A 23,378-nucleotide genomic window follows, 5' to 3' on the forward strand; every position below is an offset into this window, starting at 1 on the left:
TACCTAAGTGAAATATGCAAGTGAATATTAATTCAGAATTGGACCACTTCATATGGTGCTTGCGCTGTTTACTTTTTGCTTCACTTCAAGTACGTACTTCCTTTACAGAGCAGGAATGGAATTGGAGCCTGGCTGGCCATGCAATGGCCCCTTGTTGAGGCTGGCAGAGGACGTGGCCCAAAGGCTCATTGCAGCATTTGACACAGCAACAGGAATGCCATACGGAACTGTGAACCTTCGTTACGGGGTCCCGGAAGGTGAAACCACTGTGACATGCACTGCTGGTGTAGGGACATTCATTGTGGAATTTGGAACTTTATCAAGGCTTACTGGAGATCCCCTGTATGAAGAAGTAAGTGTAATGCAATAGCACCGTTACATTTTCCCCCTTCTTTTAAATAAGTTTGATTAGACTAGATATAATTTTGTTTATAATTACCACCGAGAGATTATCATAAGTGTCAGTTTGCTTAACCAACAATACTAAATGATACTTCTTTCTTCCAAACTCCAAATATCTCATGGGGTCCTGAAAATGTCATGCAACTTCTCATGAAATCTAAATGTTGCATTTTTTTTTTTCATTTTGTGATTAAAAGGCTTTTTTAATATTCTAATTATGTCGAAGCAAATCTCTGGTGTAGTTGTATTAGCATTTATATTTGATCTTTTTTTTTTATTATTTGCATGACATTTATGCCACTTTTGACTAGATGCAATAACAAGTATGTAAAATTGATGATGGGAGTATTTTCAAGAAAAAATCAAAATTTTCGCTAATTTCATAGCATCATCAGTTGAATTTTTCTATTGTCCGGTGAGTGTTTCCTTTTACCTTCTTTGATTTTTACTTAGCCCTTTTGGCCCTCCTTGCTTTTATCCATTATATATATATATACCTACCTATCTATGAATTGACATAACTGATTAACCATGGTCAAAATTCCTCACAATAGAACACCTATTCCCAGGTTGGGACTTGAACCTATAACTTTCAGCAGAAAGAATCAAGTCAACTCTTCCAACAGTTAGAAAACTACACTCTCACCTCTTTTCCCACTTTTCACTGTTTTCCAGAACCTTCCCCTCATCATATCCTACCTCCCATGCACAGAAACGAGCAGTACTAGAATTTATAAGTTCAATCGCTTGCTACTGCTGCGACTTGGCAACCACCAAACAAATCGAACCCTTATAACCTTATACACCAAATCGAGGAAACGGTCTGCAACGTGGACCTCCAATTACAGTTTAATCACATATTCTACCAAAGCATAACTGTGAAATAAACTCCTTTCAGCAAATATTCTTGGTGACTACAACAAACATGCGTGAATTTTGGCCTTATATCAAAATGAACTCATCTCCAAATTCCAAAATTTAACCGACACAACTTTCCTCCAATTACAAGCTATTCTCAATGTATTTATAACACACATACTACAGTTCAGTCAATTCCTCCAAATTTTCGAGTACGGAGATGCCATCAATAACTGCAAACACCACCTTCTAAGTGAACATATTCTCCCGAAGGCAGTATTACGTAAAGAGTTGGTGAAAATCAAAAAATAATATCTTCTCTGAAAAATTTGACTTAGCTATACCTCACAATCTCATAGATATGTACTACCAGATCCCAATCACCCAGTGCAGAGTGTCTGATAATATTATCAATGTAGAGCTAAAGGTGCTGATTATTTCACTCAAAAAAAAAGTATAAGTTATACAAGGCCTTACCAATACAATTTTTTTTTGTTTCAGAACTTAACATGCGGTATTTCACATTCACCCTCGTATATTGCTATAGATGATAATGAAAATGTGGTAACAATAATGGGAACAGATCTTGAGAATTGCCAGGTCCACATGCAAAAGTTAAGTCTATTACACTCCACACAGGGAGGCATGATGGACAGAACTACTGCTTTTCCAAATTAATCCATGCCACAACTGTGGAGGAAACAATAGGAGCATGCGTATATACTTGTCATCACTCTCACTACACTGACCTTATTAAATTAGATCTTAATGCGTACGCGATAATTAACCCCCTCCCACCATAACTTTAAAATATGAATATTTTAACATATAATCAAACCTGGGACTATGTAGCATAGATGTAATAATCACCAAGGATATTTGAATCCATGCTATTTTCCACTGTGGGCTTGACCACTCTGCCACACACCGATCCATTCACGTACTCCCCGCTGCATGGGCCAATAATTTAAACTTCCAAATAAATGCCCACTATAAAATCTCCCCTACGCTGTACCACCCCGACTGGACTTTACATGACTTTACACATTCTCCACCTCAACATAACACAATATAAGACCTTCAAAATACAAACCAAAACCCCCTTCCTCCTTTATACAGATTTTCCAACCATCGTTAGCTTCATCTGGCTGTCTATCCTCACCTTCTTTATTTTATATCAACACAAAGTGTTTCATATCATCCCCTTTTTTCTATACCTTTGCAAAACAGACTCCTTTGAATAGAATCATCATGGAATTACGCTGACATGCTTCATCATATGCAGCACTTATCATTCTATCCACTATCTTGATTACTCTCTGCCTAGCATACACATATTACAAACTATGCACATGCTGCTGCCCATCGTGTGCATCAGAGTTAAGCAAACTGCTCAGTGACTGCTGTGGCATTTACAAATATTCTCATCAATTTTCAGCGGAGGGAGCATGGGTGATGTAGTCGGGTGCTTGCCATGTAATCCTACCCTTGCATTGCCAAATGTGCAGCGTGATGGGTAAACCAGTACACAGTGAAAGCAGAGAGACAGTATTTAATTAGGGCCGAGCTGATACTGATGCCAATGTGTTGGTATCGGAAAGTTTTGGTTGGATTTTATTTACTGATACCGGCTGATAATTTCCTGGCATTTTGTTAGTTCACAAGCTCCACAAAAATGCCACGTGACCCTTTCGTGGAATTTAATTATCCTGAAAGTAACGTAAAATTTGAAATTTCCATTAATTTGTGCCAATGGTATGTGAAAAAAATGTATTTTGCAATTACATAACAGATATTTTAATATTCTGATGTAATTTTTTATTGTTTCAAAGCAAAACTCTGGTATATTGATGCTTGTAATTTGGAATGGAATACTCACCCACTAATATCCATCGGTATTGGTTAGGTTATTGGTATTGGTTCAAAGTGGTATCAACTCAGCCACATATTTAACATTGTTGAATTTTTTTGACAATGAAGCAGGGGCTTAAGTTATAAATATGGCAAAACAGGTGCCTTCAGGCACAAGTGAACGGGACTGCAAGATGAGTAAACAAATGCCTGACTGACCACTTTAGCTCGCGTGTTGGCTGTGTGAGGTATGACTGTATTTAAAATGCAAATAATAAATGCAATGATCAGAACGGTACATTTTAAAAGAAGCTTTGCTACAGCCACCGCTACTCCTCCAAAGATGAAGCTCCGCTACAGCTACAGCTACATTTACCAAAAAGTAGCTCGCTACGCTACTCGAGAACGCTACTTCTGCATAAAAGGAAAAAACTTGAAACAACCATATGGATATTCAAAAGAAGCCCCTAGTGTGATACTTGTACTTACTGGAAAATAGATCGTTATTTATTATCATAATTACAGTAATTCGTTAATGTTTGCTGTAACAGTGTGGTTATTAGCTAGGTTATGCTTCTTTAGTATAGCTAAATGAGCAACAGGTGGAGCGATGCTTTGTCTCCTTGTAAAGAAAGGGGCCCAGTTTAGATACCTGGCAGAGGCACTAGTGATTGGGATCCAGCCTCGATTAGCTTATCTGTGCATAGAGTATACTCAAAACAAAAACTAGGAAAGACTCCTAGTTGGGAGGATGGATCCTTCTTTTCCTCTATTCCCCACACTGCTCATCATCATCATCATTCATCATTCTTCCATATTCTCACAATTAGCCAAAAGTGGCAGAAATCGACTCTAGATAACAGAATAACAAAATAAACCATTCATCTTCATTGTCATGATTAGCAAAAGTTACAGAAAAGCAACGGAAAAGTAGAAGAAATTCATACACTTGGAAACTGTATATTAACTAAAGAAAATTATCATTTCTGCATAAAAGTCAATAACTGGTACATACTTTTTACACTATCATAAAATATATTGAGGAAACTGATGTGTAAACCCAAGTGTTCTAAACTTATTACAATTTTAAAATTTGTGAACAAATATTATGAAGAAAATAAGTGTAATTCCCTAAAGTGTATGTCTTATCATAATTGTAACAATAATTTCTTACTGGTGAGATTCTATGTACTAACAATGATCAATGCTGTTAACATACTGAGCCATTGATTGCTGGCACTATTACTAAATCATTGTCCATGGTGGCGCAAACGAGGCTTTATTTTCCAGGGGTGCAGCAAACGAGGCATGTTTCTCCCCAAAATAGCAACGCAGCTCAATAAACGTAGCTGTTATCCAGAATATATTCATATATGCCAGTTCAGTTTAGTTATCTGGATATTAGATTTATTCTATACTAATGAAATAAATATGCAGATATCTATAATCATGTGACCAAACGCGATTCCTTCCCCCTGCACTCAGAATTAACTTGCCCAACCTTGGTCGGGCATGTTTGTCAGTGTAGTGTGTGTTCCGCAACACTCCACCCTTACCGGGCCGCTTCTGGCAGGAAAAAACCAAATAAACAGGCTCGTTAGTCCTGGGTTCCCATCCCGTTCCTCACCAGAGCGCCCGGAACCAAAGAATGAATCACAGGCAAGAACTTTCTGAATTAATGTTGCAGGGTGATTGCTGAAAACTCGCAGAAATGGGCTTTATACATTTATTTACAATTTAACAAAACAAGGCTCGGATTCTTCCAATAATTCTCTAATTTACATTATTTACATTCCTCTAACTTGAGCCCCACGGCAGAACTGCCTCGGGATGCTCTTTCTCATGGGAGTCCACTGGAGACCGAAGATCACTCTCCCTTCTGCTACGGTTCATAAACACTCTCTCTCCTGTCCTCTGCCAGAGGACATATTTATACTTCCTCCATCGTCGCATGGGGGAGGGCTGAAAGTTCAAACCTTATTGGCTCTTTTAAACTACACAGAACCATGGAACAAACCCAAGCATACAGAATCATACACAAACACAAAAACACTGTTTGTAACATGTGTGAGCTCTAAAAGAGTGGTAGTGTTTTCTCACTGGGCCAAAAATCCTGCCCAAACTGAGCCACTTTTGGGAGGAGTATGTTGTATAACTTTTCCAAGCGTTTGCGTTTTCTGGCTGGGCTGAAAATGCTGCCAAGACTAAGTTGCTTTTGGGAAGGTTATGTTGTAGCCCTTTATGATGCAAAGTTCAGTGTGTCAATGATCAGGAAGTAGTGTAAGAGCAAGGATTGTGACATTCGTTTGACTTTATTCAAGAATGTGATCGGCAAGTATAAAGATTGCATGGCCCCTGCGTTCGGTTCTCCAACAAAGGGGACAAGAACATGGTCGTGCACACAAGCCACCACCAGTATGCAGGCGAAACTTCGCAGAATGGCCATGCAAGAGAATCCACCGACCCAAAGACAGATGGCGAATCATCTAACTATGTCTTTGGAAACTGTTAACCGCACCTTGCACCTTTTCGGCCCAGTGAGAAAACACAACCACTCTTTTACAGCTCACACACTACACTTACAAAGGTGCCCGACCAAGGTTGGGCATGTTCATTCTGAGCACGAGGGGAAGGAGTCTCGTTTGGTCAAATATACGCTGAACAGCCTCTGTATACCTCCTGCAAAAGTAAGCATTAGGGGTGTAAGGGGTGACCTTCCACATAGCACACCCAATTGTCAACCTCACTTCCACATAGTACACCCTGGACTGCATTTTGCAGACAAACGAGGCTCTGGTGACTGGCCCTATTGAAAGTATAATTCTGTGTGTCGTCCTGTGTCTTGTCCTTATGTGTGCTGAGTGCCTCTTTACAGCCTCAGCTTTTAACTGAAATCAGAATATTTTAATATTTTAGTTATGACATGACATTACAGTTACGTTTATTTCAGTTCTGTTAACCTAAGTCAGAATATTTTAGTCTTCCAACGTTAGTTATGTTATTAGTTAAATTTAAGCTCAGGTAAAGGGGTTAAACCCCGTATAAAGTGACAGGTGCAAAATAACCTAACTGCTGACAGACCCAAAATTTTAAATTCAAAAAGTAAGCGTTATTGTCAAATTTTTCTTTGACGCTGTGGTCACATTCAAAATTTTCCTCAAAATGCAGAGAAGAAATGTAGCTCTAGCGAAATTTTCGCTACAACTACAGGGATTTTTTAGCTCCGCTACAGCTACAATTTTCAAAATGTAGCGCTGCTACAGCTACCGCTACAAATTTTGTAGCGATGCTACTTCCGACCACTGCAAATAACCAACGAAATGAGGTTTGAAACTCTGAGTTCATCCACTATAATTCAATCTGTATCATTGAAATGTATTTGTCACTTACAATTACTTCTGATTTTTCAACAGGTTGCCTTAAAAGCCCTGAACGCTCTATTCCACCACCGCTCCCAAATAGGCCTGGTGGGGAACCACATAGATGTGATGAGTGGTAGGTGGACTGCCCAGGATGCAGGCATTGGGGCAGGTGTGGACTCATACTACGAGTATCTTGTGAAGGGAGCCATCTTGCTGCAGCGCCCGGAGCTGATGCACATGTTTGAAGAGGGGAGGAGGGCAATCGAGAAGTACCTGAAGAGAGACGATTGGCATCTTTGGGTCTCCATGCAGAAGGGTCAGGTTACTCTGCCCGTGTTCCAGAGCCTCGAAGCCTACTGGCCTGGATTGTTGAGTCTAATTGGTAAGTTAATATGGTGTGAGAAGAAATACAGGGTGATTCAAAATTATTGTTGGGTTTTCTGTGACTACTGAAAGGATACTTTTATTACTCATAGAATTAACACATCCGCTTACCATTTAAATTCCATTTTTTTTTTTTTTTGCTATGAAATACCATTTAAATTTGGCACAGCAAGACAAGATGTCAAATATTGTAAAAACTATCCAAGCAATTTATGTGAAAATTTTATATATTGAAGTGAAAGTACAGTAATAAGTATGAACATATGCAGTTTACTTGAAAAATAAATAGAAACTCACCTAATAGTTTTGATCAACCACATCTGTCCATTTCCATTCCTCAACTTTTCCTTTTTTTCCTGCCACAGCCACCTCTTCCTCACTTTCACTACATTCTTCACTTTCACTAACACAAAATGAATCGCTATGTTCATCTCCACTTCCAAAATCCACATTTTCCTCTTCATGGCTATCGAAAAGCAACTTTTCAATCGCAGAATCTTCTACAACATTCTTACGCGGCATGTTTGCCAGCCGTAACAAATGAAGCTTTGTTTACATGAGAAATTACTGAACAAAACATGCTTGAAATGGTATGAAAAACTTAGCAGCACAAACATAACGTCATAGATTTGAAAGATCATACAACCTATGCCATCTATTGACAGAAAAAGAAACTATGTGATGAAAATCGGGAACCCGTCGATTCGACGACTAGGTATGCGGGTGGGTTAACTTTAAAGGATGCAATACAATGGATGATATTCAGCTAACAACTTCCCCCACAATTCATTGTTCAAAATTGTGTCTGGTAATCATTGTGAAGTGATTCAAGACATAACATATCGTAATCACATGAGGAACGGGTACATATAAAATAATGAGGAATTTGTGCCATCATGTATGTTCGTTGAGTAGTACAGTGATGAACACTTCTGGGTAGGGATGGAACAGATTAATCGGTACTCTATTGGTATCAGCTGATGTACGTATATCGGTGTATCGGTAAAATTACCGATTATTTTACCAATCCGTTATGTCGATAAATATCTTACAATTTAGAGCAAAGTTCTGCCATTTTGTTATAATTTTGATGGATAATCTCCATCCCCAACTTTTTAAAGAAGTAAATGTCTAATATGCATGCACCTTTTGCACTGCAGTCATCTTGAAATATACATGGTCAATGAACCATTCAGGTTCTACAAGGACCTTTTGGAAATTTATATTGGATTGGTAATATCGGTTATTGGTATTGGTAAATTTTATATTGGTACTTTATAGGTACCAGTATTACTCCATCTGGGTTTGTTACAATGCAGAAATATCCATTACTGCACCTATAGAACATATTGTATTTACACAATGAAGTGTAACACCTCATCGGTTCTGACTTACATACGTCATTAAATTAAAAAGAAATGACGTTACGGTATGAATTATACATTGTAAAAATCATGCATATGATAATGTCTTATGACAAAATTTGGTATGCACAGAGAAGAAACATATGAAAGTACATAGTATGGGAAACACACCTTCCTGTGTCTGTTCAAGTTGCTCTTCAATATGTTGTAAAGTTTGTTTCAGAAATGATAGAACAGTTAGGTTAGAACTTTACATTGTAAGTTAGAAGTACTGAAGTGTGTAATGTAGGTTTGCCGAGACATTTTTCTTTGTAATTTTTAAAATTTTATCTAAATTATTGTCATTGTGTTGTAAATGATGCCCTTAGTAATTCATCAACAAGTTCAATATTTTTCAACTTTCAAATCTATTCCTTTACTGAAAACATGGCTAGACATAAAAGTAAATAAATAAGTGTGTGTGTGTGTAGACAGAGAGACCGAGACAGTAACCCAATATTTTAAAAACACAATGCCTGTTTTGAAACCTCAGGTAATTGCAATATGTAATAAGACCAACTGCAAAAGGATAATTCTACGACGGTTACAACATTTTGTTTATTCTGAGAAGCTGTAGTAGTTAGGTATGTAACTATCTATGTGGTGTTGTAATCATAATTGGTGTGTTTGTAATACCTGCATTTTCCTTGCAGGAAACATAAACGATGCTATGAAGACTTTACATAATTATCACCAAGTCTGGAGGCAATATGGATTTACACCAGAGTTTTACAACATTCCACAGGTACATATTAAGGGCACGCACTTCAAATACTGGCCAGACATGGAGGTATCATTGTGTTCATCCCATCATGCATTTTATCTGTTTATCGTTCATTTTGTCATGATTAACCAGAAGGTAGAAAAGTGACGTAAAAATATCCAAAATATGAAGAAGATGAACGACGAGATGAAATTGACAAAGGGACTCCCACAAAGGGGCATCCATTTCCAAAGTTGAACTTAGAACCTCTGGTTGTGAGATCATAGATCAACAATCCAATGTGCTTGGCCACTGAGTCACCTCAGATGATGTATTAAAACATATGTTAAGGTATGGGATTTTATCTTCATTCGTGGTTTTTTAGTTAAGAAAAAATGTCAAGCTTTTGCACACAGTGAGGAATAGGTAGCCAATTATATGTGAGCCAGTTCATGTGTGCCATTTGGTTGGTTGAGTTTGTTTTAAGTCCAATTTATGCACAGAGATGGTAATTGGGACTGGACCTATAAAGTGGGATCGGAACCACTGTACAATGTGCCTCCACTGGGTCTCAAACCCAGGAACCCTTAATTACAAGGTGACAACATTAGCACTACATCATCAGGGAGGCCTACATGTGTACCAGTATTAATTATTTCACTCTGATTAGCAGGGATATATTTCCAAGTGGTATGGAGGGGAATACCCCATTCTGGTTGCTATTTTTTGGCTCTTAAAAGGGGGGGGGGGTATTATATATATATGCACAGGGCCGGATTGACTTAATTGGGCCTGATGCTGCATCAATTGGTAGCATTAACTTGAAATATTCGGTGAACAATAAACACAACAACGTTATAATTACGTCACAGCGTATAGAATAATAGTAACTGTATAGTAAGTAACGCTGTGTCTAGGCATCCGAAATTGGAGCTCCAAATTTCATTCTAAGATTTATTTTCAGGTTAATATAGCAAAAGAAAACTCTTCAGCTTTCGGAAAATTCTCGTCTGTTTTCATCTGGGCCTATTTCAGAAATGGGCCTAATGCTGCAGCATCAATAGCACCCACCTTAATCTGGCCCTGTATATGCAAACACACTACACTGGTTAATCACCTGTTGATGCATGTTTGGTGATATTTGATTTACATTAGGGTGCTGCAGTAAGACGATTTCACTCAAGCATCTAATAGTTCGCGTGGATGGTGTTATATAGTGTGTGGAATTTCAGAGCTTGCCATGACATCACGAGCAAATAATGTTTGAGAAGGCCAAATGAGCAGTATGCACTCAAAGCCTGGTATTACATGTATAACCGTCACTTTTCTGTTGAAATGGGATGTCAAATATTGATTGTAAAGTGAAAGATGTAGCGAAATTGACCTTACGTGAACATAGTCGTCACTTTCATGTTAAAATGTAGTGTAGTCTATCTTACCAATACACAGTGATGTATGAAAATGAATAGATGATTGTGGGCTGAAGCAGCCCCCGTGGTGGAGTGGTTAGCACATGATGCTATGACACCAGGAGTCCCAAATTTGAATCCCGGCCTGGGCATGCATGTTTGTAAGTGACCATGTCATCACTCATCCCCCATCTTCACAAATTAGCCAAAAGTGACACAAAAAGAGAAGTAACATAAAGCAAATCAATCAATCATTTATTTATTTTTTCTTGTATGTACGCATTGCTTGCATTGTAGAATTATTTATCTCGCAGTCTACGGTTATTACAAGCGTAAAAACACAGTTTTTATGAACGTGGCAAAGTTCCTGAAACGTCACAATGAAAAACTGTATTTTTATGCTTGTAAACCGTAGACTACAAGAGAAATAATCAATAAATTGTGTGGTGAAACTGCCAGGGTGGATATTTTACATATATGTTTCTGCGATGATTAAAATAATATTTAATTGTATATGCTCAAGGGTGGGGGTCTCAAACGATTACAATGGAGCAAGAGTGGTCCATGCAAGGTTTTAATTTACATACGTATTTAGGTGCATAGTTTAAATTATATGATTACGAGTATTGAAAGATAATTATTTTTACATCTTTGTGGTTACTGTGTTGTAGGGAGAGGCTGGAGTCAACCGAGAAGGTTATCCACTTCGTCCAGAACTGATAGAATCTGCGATGTATCTCTACAGAGCCACGAAAGATCCTCATCTTCTAGATGTGGGCGTTGACATCCTCCGGAGCATTCAGCACAGTGCAAAAACATCATGTGGATATGCAACGGTAAGTGTGGAATCACCATTTGCCATTATTAAAACAAACAAAAGACTAATGTTGGCCATGCTGTCATTTGTTTCATGACTCATGGGGTGTGTTCTCATTTCTTTATAGCCCACTATACTATCTCTTCTCTTTTTTTTGTGACATGGTGCCATCATTATCATCATATTAAAATATAAATTCATTCTAGAAATGAACTTGCAGAAGAATACTTTCTTATACAAGGTGATCAAAAAGTCCCTGAACCTAAACTTCAAAAAAAATTTTCGCCGGTCGTTACGATGATAATGTAATAATTTCTGTGGAAGCTGGTTTACGAGGGTCTTGGCTGTACACGACACAAGATATGGCGCTGGGGAGTGGCGCTAGCAGTCGTGGCGAGGAAATGAACTACGAGCAGTGCTGGTAACAAAATAATCACGTAAACCAAACCAACAGTTAACCTAAACTGTGAAAGCAAGGAACAAGTGGACCTTACCTGCATGGTCGTGTAGGATATCTGGATATCATTGGATATCTGGGTGGATGTAGGCACATCACAAGAGATGCTGAAAGTGTCCCCCATGCTGCAGCATGCATAAACGTATGTGACGGCACATGTTTCATGCTACGCGATGTAGAATAGGCACATTAATTGCAGTAATGCACTGGGCAATGTTGGTTTTCAGGGTATCTAAATCGTGGGGATTATTTTCATACACTTTCCCCTTCAAATAACCTCACAAGAAAAAATCGGGTGAGGTTAAATCAGGTGATTTTGCCGGCCAAAGCCCTGATGAAATCAGGCGGTCATCAAAAAATTCACGCAGAAATGCCATGGTGGCATTGGACGTATGGCATGTTGCCCCATCTTGTTGTTACCAGCATTGCTCGTAGTTCATTTCCTCGCCACGACTGCTAGCGCCATCTCTTGTGTCATGTACAGCCAAGACCCTCGCAAACCAGCTTCCACAGAAATTATTACATTATCATCGTAACGACCAGCGAAAAAAATTTTGAAGTTTGGGTTTGGGGACTTTTCGATCGCACTGTATTTGGTGGAACATTGATTTTACATTTTTCAGGAGACAAAGCTGAAAAAACATAAAATGTAAAATCAAGGAAAATTTTAGAGCATTTTGCTAATCGTTACCATCATTCATATATTTCCGCTGAAAAAAACTTTAGAGTATCTCTTCCCACCATGGTGCAGTTATTCTGTGATCAAATAATGAAGTCAAATAAATAGTGTTGTCAAAATTACAGTACAAAAAGAAAAGGTAATAGTTTAAATGTATTTATTGTCCATGGAGTTCCATCTTAGCTGAATGGTTAGCTCTTGCTTTCAATGCAAGCAATGCTGGATTCATTCCATGGTGGGAGCTCCATCATGAGGAGAATTGGACAGCTTCTTGAAAGGCATAATAGTGGAATCCAGTCTCAAATGACAGAATGAAACATTGATGAGACTCGAATAATTTGGCACATAATTACAAAGTGTGTGGCGGGCCTTGGCCGCCAGGTGGGTGTTGCATTAGTAGGGAGTGTCTGCAATAGCATGCATGTGACAAATTAATTCAAATTATATTTTCTCTTTAGCAATATTTTGTGTATGAATGATAATTCACCTTTGCTCATGCTTTCGGTTTGCACTTTCATTCAGATAAAAGACGTGAACGACCACAAAAGAGAAGATCGAATGGAGTCCTTCTTCCTTGCCGAGACGACAAAATACTTGTATCTGCTTTTCGACGAAGACAACTTCCTCCACAACACAGGTCAGCGAGGAACGGTTATCCAGACAGCTTATGGAGAATGTGTCATAGATGCTGGAGGATTTGTTTTCAACACAGGTACTGAAATGACTCATTAGGAGGATATTTATATGCTTTTGGTGGGGTTTTAAATTTTTTTAGATCAGGGTGATTTAAAATGAATGAAACAATTACAGTACTGAACAATTCTTAGAGCAAGGTTTGCGCTGTTATCGCACAAATGAAGGTGAGTAGAAGGCAATTTGGAAACAGTTCTTGCAGAAACTTTCACTATCATCCTGGAAGATCTGTTGCATGATGGTCAGACTATGCGAGATACAGAATGTTTGCAAATATTATATGATTATATGATTACAGCACAGTTGCCTATTTTGTTTACATTTTTATGTGCTCACCGGAGTATAGATAGTTGGAATAAAATAGTGATGGTATTCTATGAATCAATATGGTCACTTTATGATTAGTGTTCATATCGTACAAGTTCACATGCGTGTACGACTCATGTTGTTCAGCTGGTATGTGAACTAGCATATCTGACAAAACATGTGTTCCTGAACACAGGGTTGGATTGTCCAACAGATGCCATCTAATAAAAACAGGGCCAGCATCCTCCCCAAGAAGTTCCAACCCATTGTACACAAGAGCGAAGATTTGGGCTTCTTGCTTGTTACCTCACACTGTGCTGTTACTTTTTTCAGGTAACAAGTAACAGAAATAAGTTATTTTTCTTTATCTTTAAACGTGGTGTCTAAAAAAATAGATATAGAATGTTATTTTTCATGTATGCACATTTGTTATGAACAAATATTTGTTCATGATGCAATTCTTTCAAATATTAAGTGTTTACTTTCAATTATATTGTTAGCATTTGTTAGCACTCTTTGTAGGACTGAGTCAATACCAGTTGTATTGGCTGGATTTTATTTATCGATACTTCTGTGTCATTTTGATCATTTGCAGGGTTCACAAAAATGTCATGCAATACTTTCACAGTCTAATTATGGAAGTTATGCAAAATTTGAAGTTTTTGTGGTTATATAACATATATTTTCATATTTTGACATAATTTTTGAATATTTGAAAGCAAATCTGTGGTAAATTGATGCATATAATTAGATATATGGAATACTCACCCTAATATCGATCAATATTTTGAACAACTTTTAATTGTTATAATTTTCAAACATCTGTATCTGTTTTGGTGAGAATTGCAAGGGTATTGGTTGAAAGTGGTATCTGTTCAGTCCTAGTTCTTCCATTTAGAATTTTTCAGTTTATATTTTATCTCTTTATAAATAATTTTTACTGTAAAAGAAAAATTATGGTTTGGTCAAATGTTTAACAAAGGATTTCTTTGTAATTTTAGTAATAACTGTAGTTAATACAGTGAAACCTCAATTCTACGTTCCTGGATTTTACATTACCCGCATTTTAAGTTTTTTCAGCTTGGTCTCCTGGAAAACATAAAATCAAAGTTCCACTGTAGTTTCCATTTTTGGGTCATATTTTGATAATGTAAGGGCAAAAATGCATATATTTTTTAAGATACTCAAACTGCATACTTGCTACCATGGTAATTCTTTAGTTTTTAGGTGATAAAAATCCCAAACCCTATAATCAAATATTTTCATTCTACCTTGCAGAGGCTCACCCAATTGATCCAGGGGCATTGCATTGTTGCAGTGGACAGAGAGATGCAGAAATCCGAGAACAGATTCCAAAGAAGATTCTCTCCCTCTTGGATCCCTCGGCCTTCAAGCCATTTCAAGGCGAGAAACTGTCCAGGAAAATAGAGCTCAAGAAGCAAACCAGAACAAAAGCTTTCAAAAAATCTATTTCTGACGTGGAAGATGCTTCAAGGACAAGTATCCAGAAAAGTGAACAAAGTGCGATAACCAAAAGGGAAGTGGAGAGTTTAGAAAGTATTCATGCAGCAGAAATTACCACATCTAAAAGTGAAGAAAAAAGTGTCGGGTTTGATGACGTTACAAGAGACCTTGTGAGGAAACTCGTCGAGAAACTGAGCAACAATAAGAACCACCCTCAAAAACAGCCAGGTGCCGAATCGAGTGTCAGTACCACGTTTAGATTGAACGACAACAGTGAGATCATCAAGAATCATGCAATTGGTGAAAAAGTGAAAGAAAATGTAAGCATAAAGCATGGCGTGGGTGAGGAAGGCCACGACGACAATGAAATTTATTTCACCACGCCTGAAACTGGTACTTCTCACAGTACAGAGACCATTAACGACGATATGGATAAAAATACGGATATAAATGTAATCAATTCTGCCACTTTCGGTAACATTGATGAAGCAGACATGACTGTGGAGGATGAGGTTGACGATTTGAATGGAGGCGAAGGGGAGGTTACCGTTACCACAGCTAGCGATTCATCTCCGAAATTTGTTGCGCGACAGCAGATCACTAAGTTGTCGGAGGCTCAGCAGGATATCTTCGGCTTGAAGAACGATCAGTCATCGGTCACCGTCATATCAGAAGATCAGACGATAATCAGGCCATTCAATGTGAAGAAAGAGTTCAACCCTCAGGTGCTGCTGGAGAGGCTGAGATCTGATACGAGATTCGTTTTGAACTCGACCTGGGAAACCGATTATGAATTTCTGATGTGTCCGTCACAGCCATTCATCAACAGGTTGGCACTTCTTGGGGAGTTTCTCGACCCATCTTAGGTAAGTAAAGCTGCTCTTTCTTTAATTGATTTTGTTTATTTTACTCTGCATTTCTTCCACTTTTGGCTATTTGCAAAGATGTATACGAGTGATGATATGATGCTGCTTGGAGCCCCCATCATTGTGAGAGCAAATGAGGCTCTGGTCTTGAAAGTTGAAAGCCAGCCAGCAATTGGACTTGATGACCATGCAAAAAGCTGCTTGGCTCTTAAGAGGATTTTTTTTTGCCATGGAGTCGTTTCTTCTTTGAGAGATTTAAACAGTAGATATGACTGCCTTCATCAAGCACACACATTAACTGTATGACACATTCAAATGTGTGTTGAATTTATTCCCAGCCACACTGCCAACCAAGCGTGTTCAGCTTGAGAATGTTCCTTCACCAAGTTCATCTACTCATCGTTCATCCTCAGGTAATCAAGGGGTCCCGGGTTCGATACCCGGTGGAGGCACATAGTGGTTCGGATCCCACTTAAAACTGTAGGTCCAGTCCCAATTAGCCTTACTGTGCATAAAGTGGACTTAAAACACCAAATCAATCCATCATCTAAACAGGCAACAAAAAAAATCAAAGGTTATGTATACTGGTGTCCACAAGTGCATGACCCCAAAACGTTAAGAATCCTTTACATTCATGCCGACACGCCATGCTACAATGCCAAGGGTCCCAGGTTGGAATTCTAGCCTGGGCACAGTTGTTCTTTGTAGGTGTCCCTTCATCAATTTCATCATATCATTACTCATCCTCATTGTCGTTATTGCCAAGCATGTTTTCAGCAGGATATAAGTAAAAATTTGTATCTCAGTAACGATGAATGCTAGTTACAAATTTTAGGTTGTTTTTTTTCCAGTACAGATTAGGCTAGATACCTATCAGTGTAAAAGCTTATTTTTATTTATCAAGTAGAAGAAGAATACACTAAGAAAATATGTTTTAAACTAAATTTGAAGTTTGACAGGCCTGCATGCATGCAACTTCAGGAAATGAGGGTGCAAACCTGTAGCTACATATTGTCTGTTGACAAAATTTCAGCCTCCTAAAGTAAACACCATGAAAATTGTCCAGTCAAGGTCATGCCACCCACCTACAGTGTTGCCAATAAGCAACAATTTCAACTTTCAATAACAATTCCAAAAAAATGTAAGAAAATAGTACTTAACATAAAGAACATTACGAGTGATTTTTTACACTGAAATACTTTCTTGGCCATTTGGGAAAAAAAATAAAAACATGTTTCCATGAAATTCACAAGGATTTTTTTTTATTTTACTTCAAACTGTAAAAAATAATGGAAGCAGTGACACAAGAGGGTTGGAAAAAGTAGCGAAACATTCTTATGGTTCATAGATGCTTACAGTATATATTTTATACACAAAATGTATAAGCATGTGAAGTTAAAAAGTAAAATGTTCCAAGATTCGCAAAAATGTTGGTGTTATGTAGTGTAAAATATTGTCGCTAGCTAGCTCACGTTCTATTTGATCACGTAAAATCTTTCAGCGAGAAAGTTTCTAATAAAACATTGAAATTAATTTTAAGAACACATACAGCACTTTTAGAGTGACATGACAACTGTATTTTATGTTTTATTTGAATGGATTTTGCTGCTCATGGATCTTGCGCTTGTCTGAGCGCTGCCTGTGACGTGTGCCCAGTTACATTTACTTACTGGGGAACAAAATATTTCACGGAAGTCCACATGTTTGTTCTTCATCCCACAGTATATAACAGAGGCGGCACCAGGATAATCATCTAGGGGTGCTGGGGGAAATGTGGCATCAAATTAAGGGGGGCGCAATGTTGAAAATAAAGACAACGTGAAACAAACATGTATGGGTGTTCATACCAATCAACGTTTAGTAGGTTTCCATAAAAAATATGCCATTGAAAGTGAATTCTATCATAACAATTGGCTTAATGTTAGTGTATTTGTGTTATTTAGCACCGATTTTCTGTCATCTTGGACCAATCGCAACAATGAGGATGAATGGTTGGACAACATTGATGAATGGACACTTACAAAGAACACAAGGCTGGGACTCTAACCAGTGGACTTCAGTATCGAGAGCAAAATTAGGCTGCTTACTGAGCTGTGCCACCGAGGCGGTGTTTCATTCTTGCAAAATTTTAAAATAGCCAACAAACACATGTTTTGTAATTTGAAACTAACAAGGGTTGTTCAAGGAAGGCCAATGGCATACTATATTACATTTACTCAAGAAAGTGATTATAAAATGTAAACTGAAAACAACAAACGCTGGCTGAATAAACAAAAGGGGAAACAATTCTTAACAACAATGCTAGCGAAAGAGAGAGAGCAGCTGATCTTTGTAGAGGCCGCTGCTACTACATCAAATCAAATGTTAAAATCGTCCATTTCAGTGTTTTTGCATTTCTCTTTGTTGGTGTGTCTCAAAAACTTGTAAACATTAAAATGATTACCTTACTTTGTTTTTTAATGTCCATTTGCCAGGCATGTACACCACCCTCACTTCCACCTTCTATTGTACCGCATGTAGGATGCTGCTCCTCAATGTCATTCATAACTGATGCAAAACCAAATAATCCGCACACCATCACATACGTACAAAGTGTCGACTGAGCAGCTTAGAAGAAATGTGGCAACCCTGGAGGGCCAGGGGGGTGGAGGGGGGAAGGGGAAGCTCCGACCTTCAATGGACAGTTTTCGTGGCGGAAACTATAGTGTTGCCAGCTTAAGGAATTATGCCCGTAAAGTGCCACTTTTTTCACTTAACACCTATAATCACTTAACACCTACAATCACTAGACTCAAACCCATTAAATGCTGCACATGACTCATATTGGTCGCAAATTACAGAGTAACATATTATCAGTCATCAGATGTCTATAATAATGACCCTTCAAAAATTTCTTGTAGTTTTCTACTAAAATGTGCATTTATGGATCGATGACTTCCACCAGTTGTTAATTTATAGAATTTTCTGTATGCAGTGAACTGACAATGTTATGCATTATGAAGAAAACCTGCTGTAAATCTCTTATGGTTTTAATGTTACAGGTGACCAAAGGTTGGGGGTGTGCGACTCTTAAAACACTTTGTAATTAGACCCAGACCACTGTCCCTCCATTGGGAATTGAACCTGGATGTCCTGGATTACAAGATGACAACATTACATCATTAGGTTGACATAAGAGGCACAAAAATGTGAAAGTTTGTTTTTGTTCATTTTATTCACAGATAGGCTAATCTGAACTGGACCTACAGCTTTAAAAAGGAATCGGAAGAACTATGCAATATGTCTCCAGTGATACCCCTTGATTACAAGACAACAGTGTTACCACTTTGCTAATAGGTAGGCATGTACACATATGCATGTGGGGCACATAAGTAGAAGCAATGGGCAAGGTTTGTCTCTTGGCTGCTACACCATGTAAAATTATTTAGCTAGTTCCAAAATATGACATTTTGAACCTCCAAACTCTCAACTGACGCTGCAATTTCTATTCGCCACATTTTTATTGGAAAAAAACCCACCCATTCACAAAAGACTGCATAGACAACAGAAAATGTGATAGATAGCATGCTAATGAAGAACTGTTGTCATTAACGTTCAAGCCCCCATGCATAGATTACCAAGCACACAATCCCATCCTTGAAATATATTTATCTGCTTTATCGCACCGAGTTCCAATCAAGACTTTATACCTGAATAAAGTACTTGGTACAGAATTTGGGAACTCTGAAATAAAATTCCATATTTGTTATTGAAAAAAACTTTTCTGCCACTTTTGGGTAGCGTTGTCACCTTGTAATCAAGGGGTTCCAGGTTCGTTACCCGGTGGAGGCACATAGTGGTTCAGATCCACTTTAAACTGTAGGTCCTGATTAGCCATACTGTGCATAAAGTGGACTTAAAATACCAACTCAATCAATCAATTCTGCCACTTTTGGCTAACTGCAATGATGAGGATGAGTGACGATGTGATAAAATTTGATGAAGGGACACTCGCAAAGAACACCCATGCTCAGGCTGGGATTCAAGCCCAGTACCTCCTGGTTGCATAGCACTCTGTGCTAACCACTTCACCACAGATGTTGGCCTTGAATTTTAAGAATATTTCACTGTATAAACACAGTAGAATAGTTATATAAGTATACATGACCAAATCCAGCAATAATTATTTCGATGATAAACAGACCACTAGGAAAATAATATTCACTTCAAGATTCTTCAAAATGTCTAATAATAACCACCTTTTAGAGGGCTGATGCAATACCACTTTGAACCAATTGGAAATATACCATGGTTTTGCTCCCAAATATTCACATTAGAGAATAATTTAGATACAAAAACCATCCTGGCCTCCACAATCTGGCTGCTAAAATAATTAAAATTATGCATTTTGCATATTGTCCAAGATATAAACATGCTGGAAAAGCATATTGAAGGTATTTGTGATTAAATTGCACCTCATACCATACCAGTGGTATAAAATTAATCCTATTTATTTATTCTTAACCTGCATGGGTAAAAATTACCAAGCTGATATTTAAATATATTTTTTGATCACTTGTGATGAGTATGAGTCCATCCTTCACAGTACCTTTCCAATGAACCCTTATGAGTGTTGGAACCTTGAATCCGCTGTTGAAACACTGCTTGGGTGAATTTCACCGAATGTGCACCCATACATTTCAGTTTGATATTTTAACATGTTCCTTTTTTTTCTAATTTTGCTCAATTGTATGATTCTATGCAAATGTTTAAAATTTATAAAATTAGAGTAGCCTTCTTGACACTTAGCACGAAGAGTGGGATGCGGCAACGGGGAACAAGCTTCACGCGATAGGTGCTTGGCATACCTCATCCCGTCCCTCACCGAGACGACATTCTTCTAACCCGAATGCATATTGTGACACAGCCGTCTTAACCCATGGTCACTTGCTGCAAGGGCAGGACCCTCAGTAGTTTTAAGTACTTGGCATATTCTTATTGAATGTACCGATCTTGATTACCTCCGGCAGACTTTTAACTTTTCCGACTGTCATCTCTGTTGGGCGATAACAGTATTTTATCAAAGGTTTTTAGCTTTTTGCAAAGAGCTGGTCTCTTCCACCGTCTGTGAGGAAGCTTTTAGTTTTTTCTGACTTTTTAATGTGTTGTGTTTGTCTTGTGCAGGTCCCTGTACAGCCTTGCACTTTTAATTTTTCCTATGGGCTTTTTTCACCCCTTGTTTTAATTTTTTTCACTCAGAATTTTAGGTAAGGGAATATTTTCCCACACAATGAAGGCATTATTATTTACATGCTTTTAAATAATTAAAATTCGGAATAAAGAAGTAATTTTGCTTGTGGGTATTTCTTACCCAGTGTGCATCCTTACATTATGGCAGAGAGCACTCATCTTACCATCTTTTCGTAATGATATTAGCTTAATCAATGAAGGTATTATTATTTGGATGTAAGCAATTTTGCTTGTAGTTATTTTTTACCCATTGCAAATTATGTGCTGATAAAATTTTATATTTCAGTTCTGAAATAGCATTAACTGGAAAGAAGAGGTTGCATCCAACAAGAGGTCCATTTGGATTTTCTTGTCTTGAAACCTGGACCAGAATGTGTGATTTTTTAAAATCTAACGTGGCAGTGCAAGTTTCCCAGAGAACTCAAATCTGCAAGTCTGTTATGTAAGAAATATCTGGTCAAGGGTTTATTTAAGAGGGCATTGATTTTGTAATATTTATTTATTGAAGCAATAAGAAGCAAGATGGTTGGGTTGATGTGGGATAGTTTGGTGAATTGTTGTTACTTTTGATGTTGGTTTGTTCATTACTTTCAGATTTTGCCTATGGGAAACTTCATTATAGGATGTCGGTTACTAGAAATGTGAATTTGTAATGGCCACGGATAATGGTAAATGTAGACACATTGGGTCCCTTACGACTGAATGTACAGCTTGCAGATGACAAGGGGATGTGAAATGATGTTGAACATCATCAAAATAATCAACAGATGAATAAAGTTGTGAATATTGTCACAAAAATTATTCCTGCAAGTGCAAAGGTTCAATCATAGCAACATGTTTCAGGAAGAAATAAGAAGGCATTGCCCAAACATGCGTGCATTTAAACATTTCTATGGATCATAGAAATAGTGGCAACTATAACAGTTACCACTTTATTTGTAATTCTTACCATTACAGAAATGAATGTTTAGAAAGTTTACATCAAAAGGATGGTAGCCAAAGGGGGAGGTAATCTGGACTTTTGTTTTGCAAATGTCTGTATGAATAGTTGTTTCACATCAGTGTTTCAAGGAATTCTAGTCATGTTTACATTCAAAGCATAAATTTACTTATACAAATATATTCCATGTAATTTTTCTGGGGAAAAAAATATTTGTCTATCGATTTTGGGAACTCGGATAAATCAACAGCCAGACTTTTGTAAATAGTGACAGGGACTGTCAGAAATATTGTGTGCAAATATTTTTTTTTTAAGTTGCCAAGAATTATTACACATTTGCGTAAGAAGTGAATCCTAGTCATTTTGGGAATTACTACAATTTGGGACCATTTATATTTGTTAGGACTACTGACATTTTGGAGTCCAGGTATGTGTGTCATGCCACTTTTGCAGTCTACGTATCCTGGAAATTATGCAAAATATGTAATTTTATTTATGCACAAACATTGTGAAAGAAATGGATTTAAATGAGCAGAATGTGCAATGTTCAGAATATTATTTTCGTTTTTTTAAAATACATTCATGTAGAATATTTAAAATATTGCATAAAACATAATACATTTCAGAATCTAAAATTTTCTGGAAGAGTACTTCATCAAATTGACAATTTGCAGAGTTTTTTAATATACAAAAGTTTAAAAAAATACTTGTTATATGTATTAACCATGTTTTTTATAAAATAAACCAAACAATTCAAGATTATTGAAGTATACTTATTTAATTCTGATTGTTTGTTGTGGAACCTAAGTTCCACTATTGAAGATACGAAGGCAAATCGAAAAGTCTTTGCGCCTAATTTTTTCTAGCTTGTTATAAGTGTTACAGTAAACCCTCGTTAACACAAACTCGCTCAAGACGAACATTCTGTTAACATGAACAAAATGTTAGTCAAAGCAGGGATGAATTATATCTTATAGAAAATGTTATTGGTTAATGCGAATTTCGGTTACCACGAATTACGAACTGCTTTTTAGTCTGTTGCGTCATTAGATCTCATTTAACACGAACTTTCAAAGTTTTTCATATTTTTTTTTTCTCTTGTTCCTCTGCTAAGTATGTAAGAAATCTCTCAACAATCTCTATCAATTTGTCAACAATCAACTTATACAGTATTGTAACAAACAGATTCAGATCAACAATGCATTCAAATGTGTTTTTCTATTCTTTAAAATGTAGCCAGTATGAGTAATATCAAGTTGCAAGTAGACGGGAGTCGTGGCCAAGAGGAAGCAGACAGGCATAGATCTGCAAACAAAACTGAAAATCACCGGTTAGCATTAATTTTTTTAACACGAACTCTTGATTTTTCGGTCCCTTGGGATTCGTGTTAACAGTATTACAAAAGCGAGATGTACGAGCGATGCAGTAGGCTTTTCTTGGAACGGCCCTATTGTAAATTACGATTTCTTCCACGGCACAGCACTGTTATCAGTTGGCAAAGATGGCCGGAGTGGCTCAGGAAGTCCACACCATACGCCATATGAGCAGCGAAGTG

General features: G+C 37.6%; 1 protein-coding gene across 2 annotated transcripts in view; it reads left to right on the top strand.

Annotated features, from left to right (window-relative positions):
- Edem1 (ER degradation-enhancing alpha-mannosidase-like protein 2) overlaps positions 1–22,574 on the top strand; it is a 26,608-nt gene extending 4,034 nt beyond the window's left edge. Inside the window, exons 3-9 of one of the 2 annotated variants that reach the window (XM_083134130.1) lie at positions 109–352; positions 6,525–6,855; positions 8,914–9,005; positions 11,044–11,208; positions 12,848–13,037; positions 14,603–15,654; positions 21,170–22,574. In XM_083134130.1, the coding sequence (XP_082990256.1) occupies positions 109–352; positions 6,525–6,855; positions 8,914–9,005; positions 11,044–11,208; positions 12,848–13,037; positions 14,603–15,654 (2,074 nt within the window). In that variant the 3' untranslated portion in view covers positions 21,170–22,574. Of the gene's footprint in view, positions 1–108; positions 353–6,524; positions 6,856–8,913; positions 9,006–11,043; positions 11,209–12,847; positions 13,038–14,602; positions 15,655–18,875; positions 18,945–21,169 lie in introns of those variants that run through there. The other variant, XM_083134132.1, reaches the window with a different exon arrangement.
- The last annotated feature ends 804 nt before the right edge of the window (positions 22,575–23,378 follow it).

The sequence above is a fragment of the Lepisma saccharinum genome, chromosome 13 (genome assembly GCF_977018435.1).
Source record: "Lepisma saccharinum chromosome 13, izLepSacc3.1, whole genome shotgun sequence".
NCBI classification, from domain to species: Eukaryota; Metazoa; Arthropoda; class Insecta; order Zygentoma; family Lepismatidae; genus Lepisma; species Lepisma saccharinum.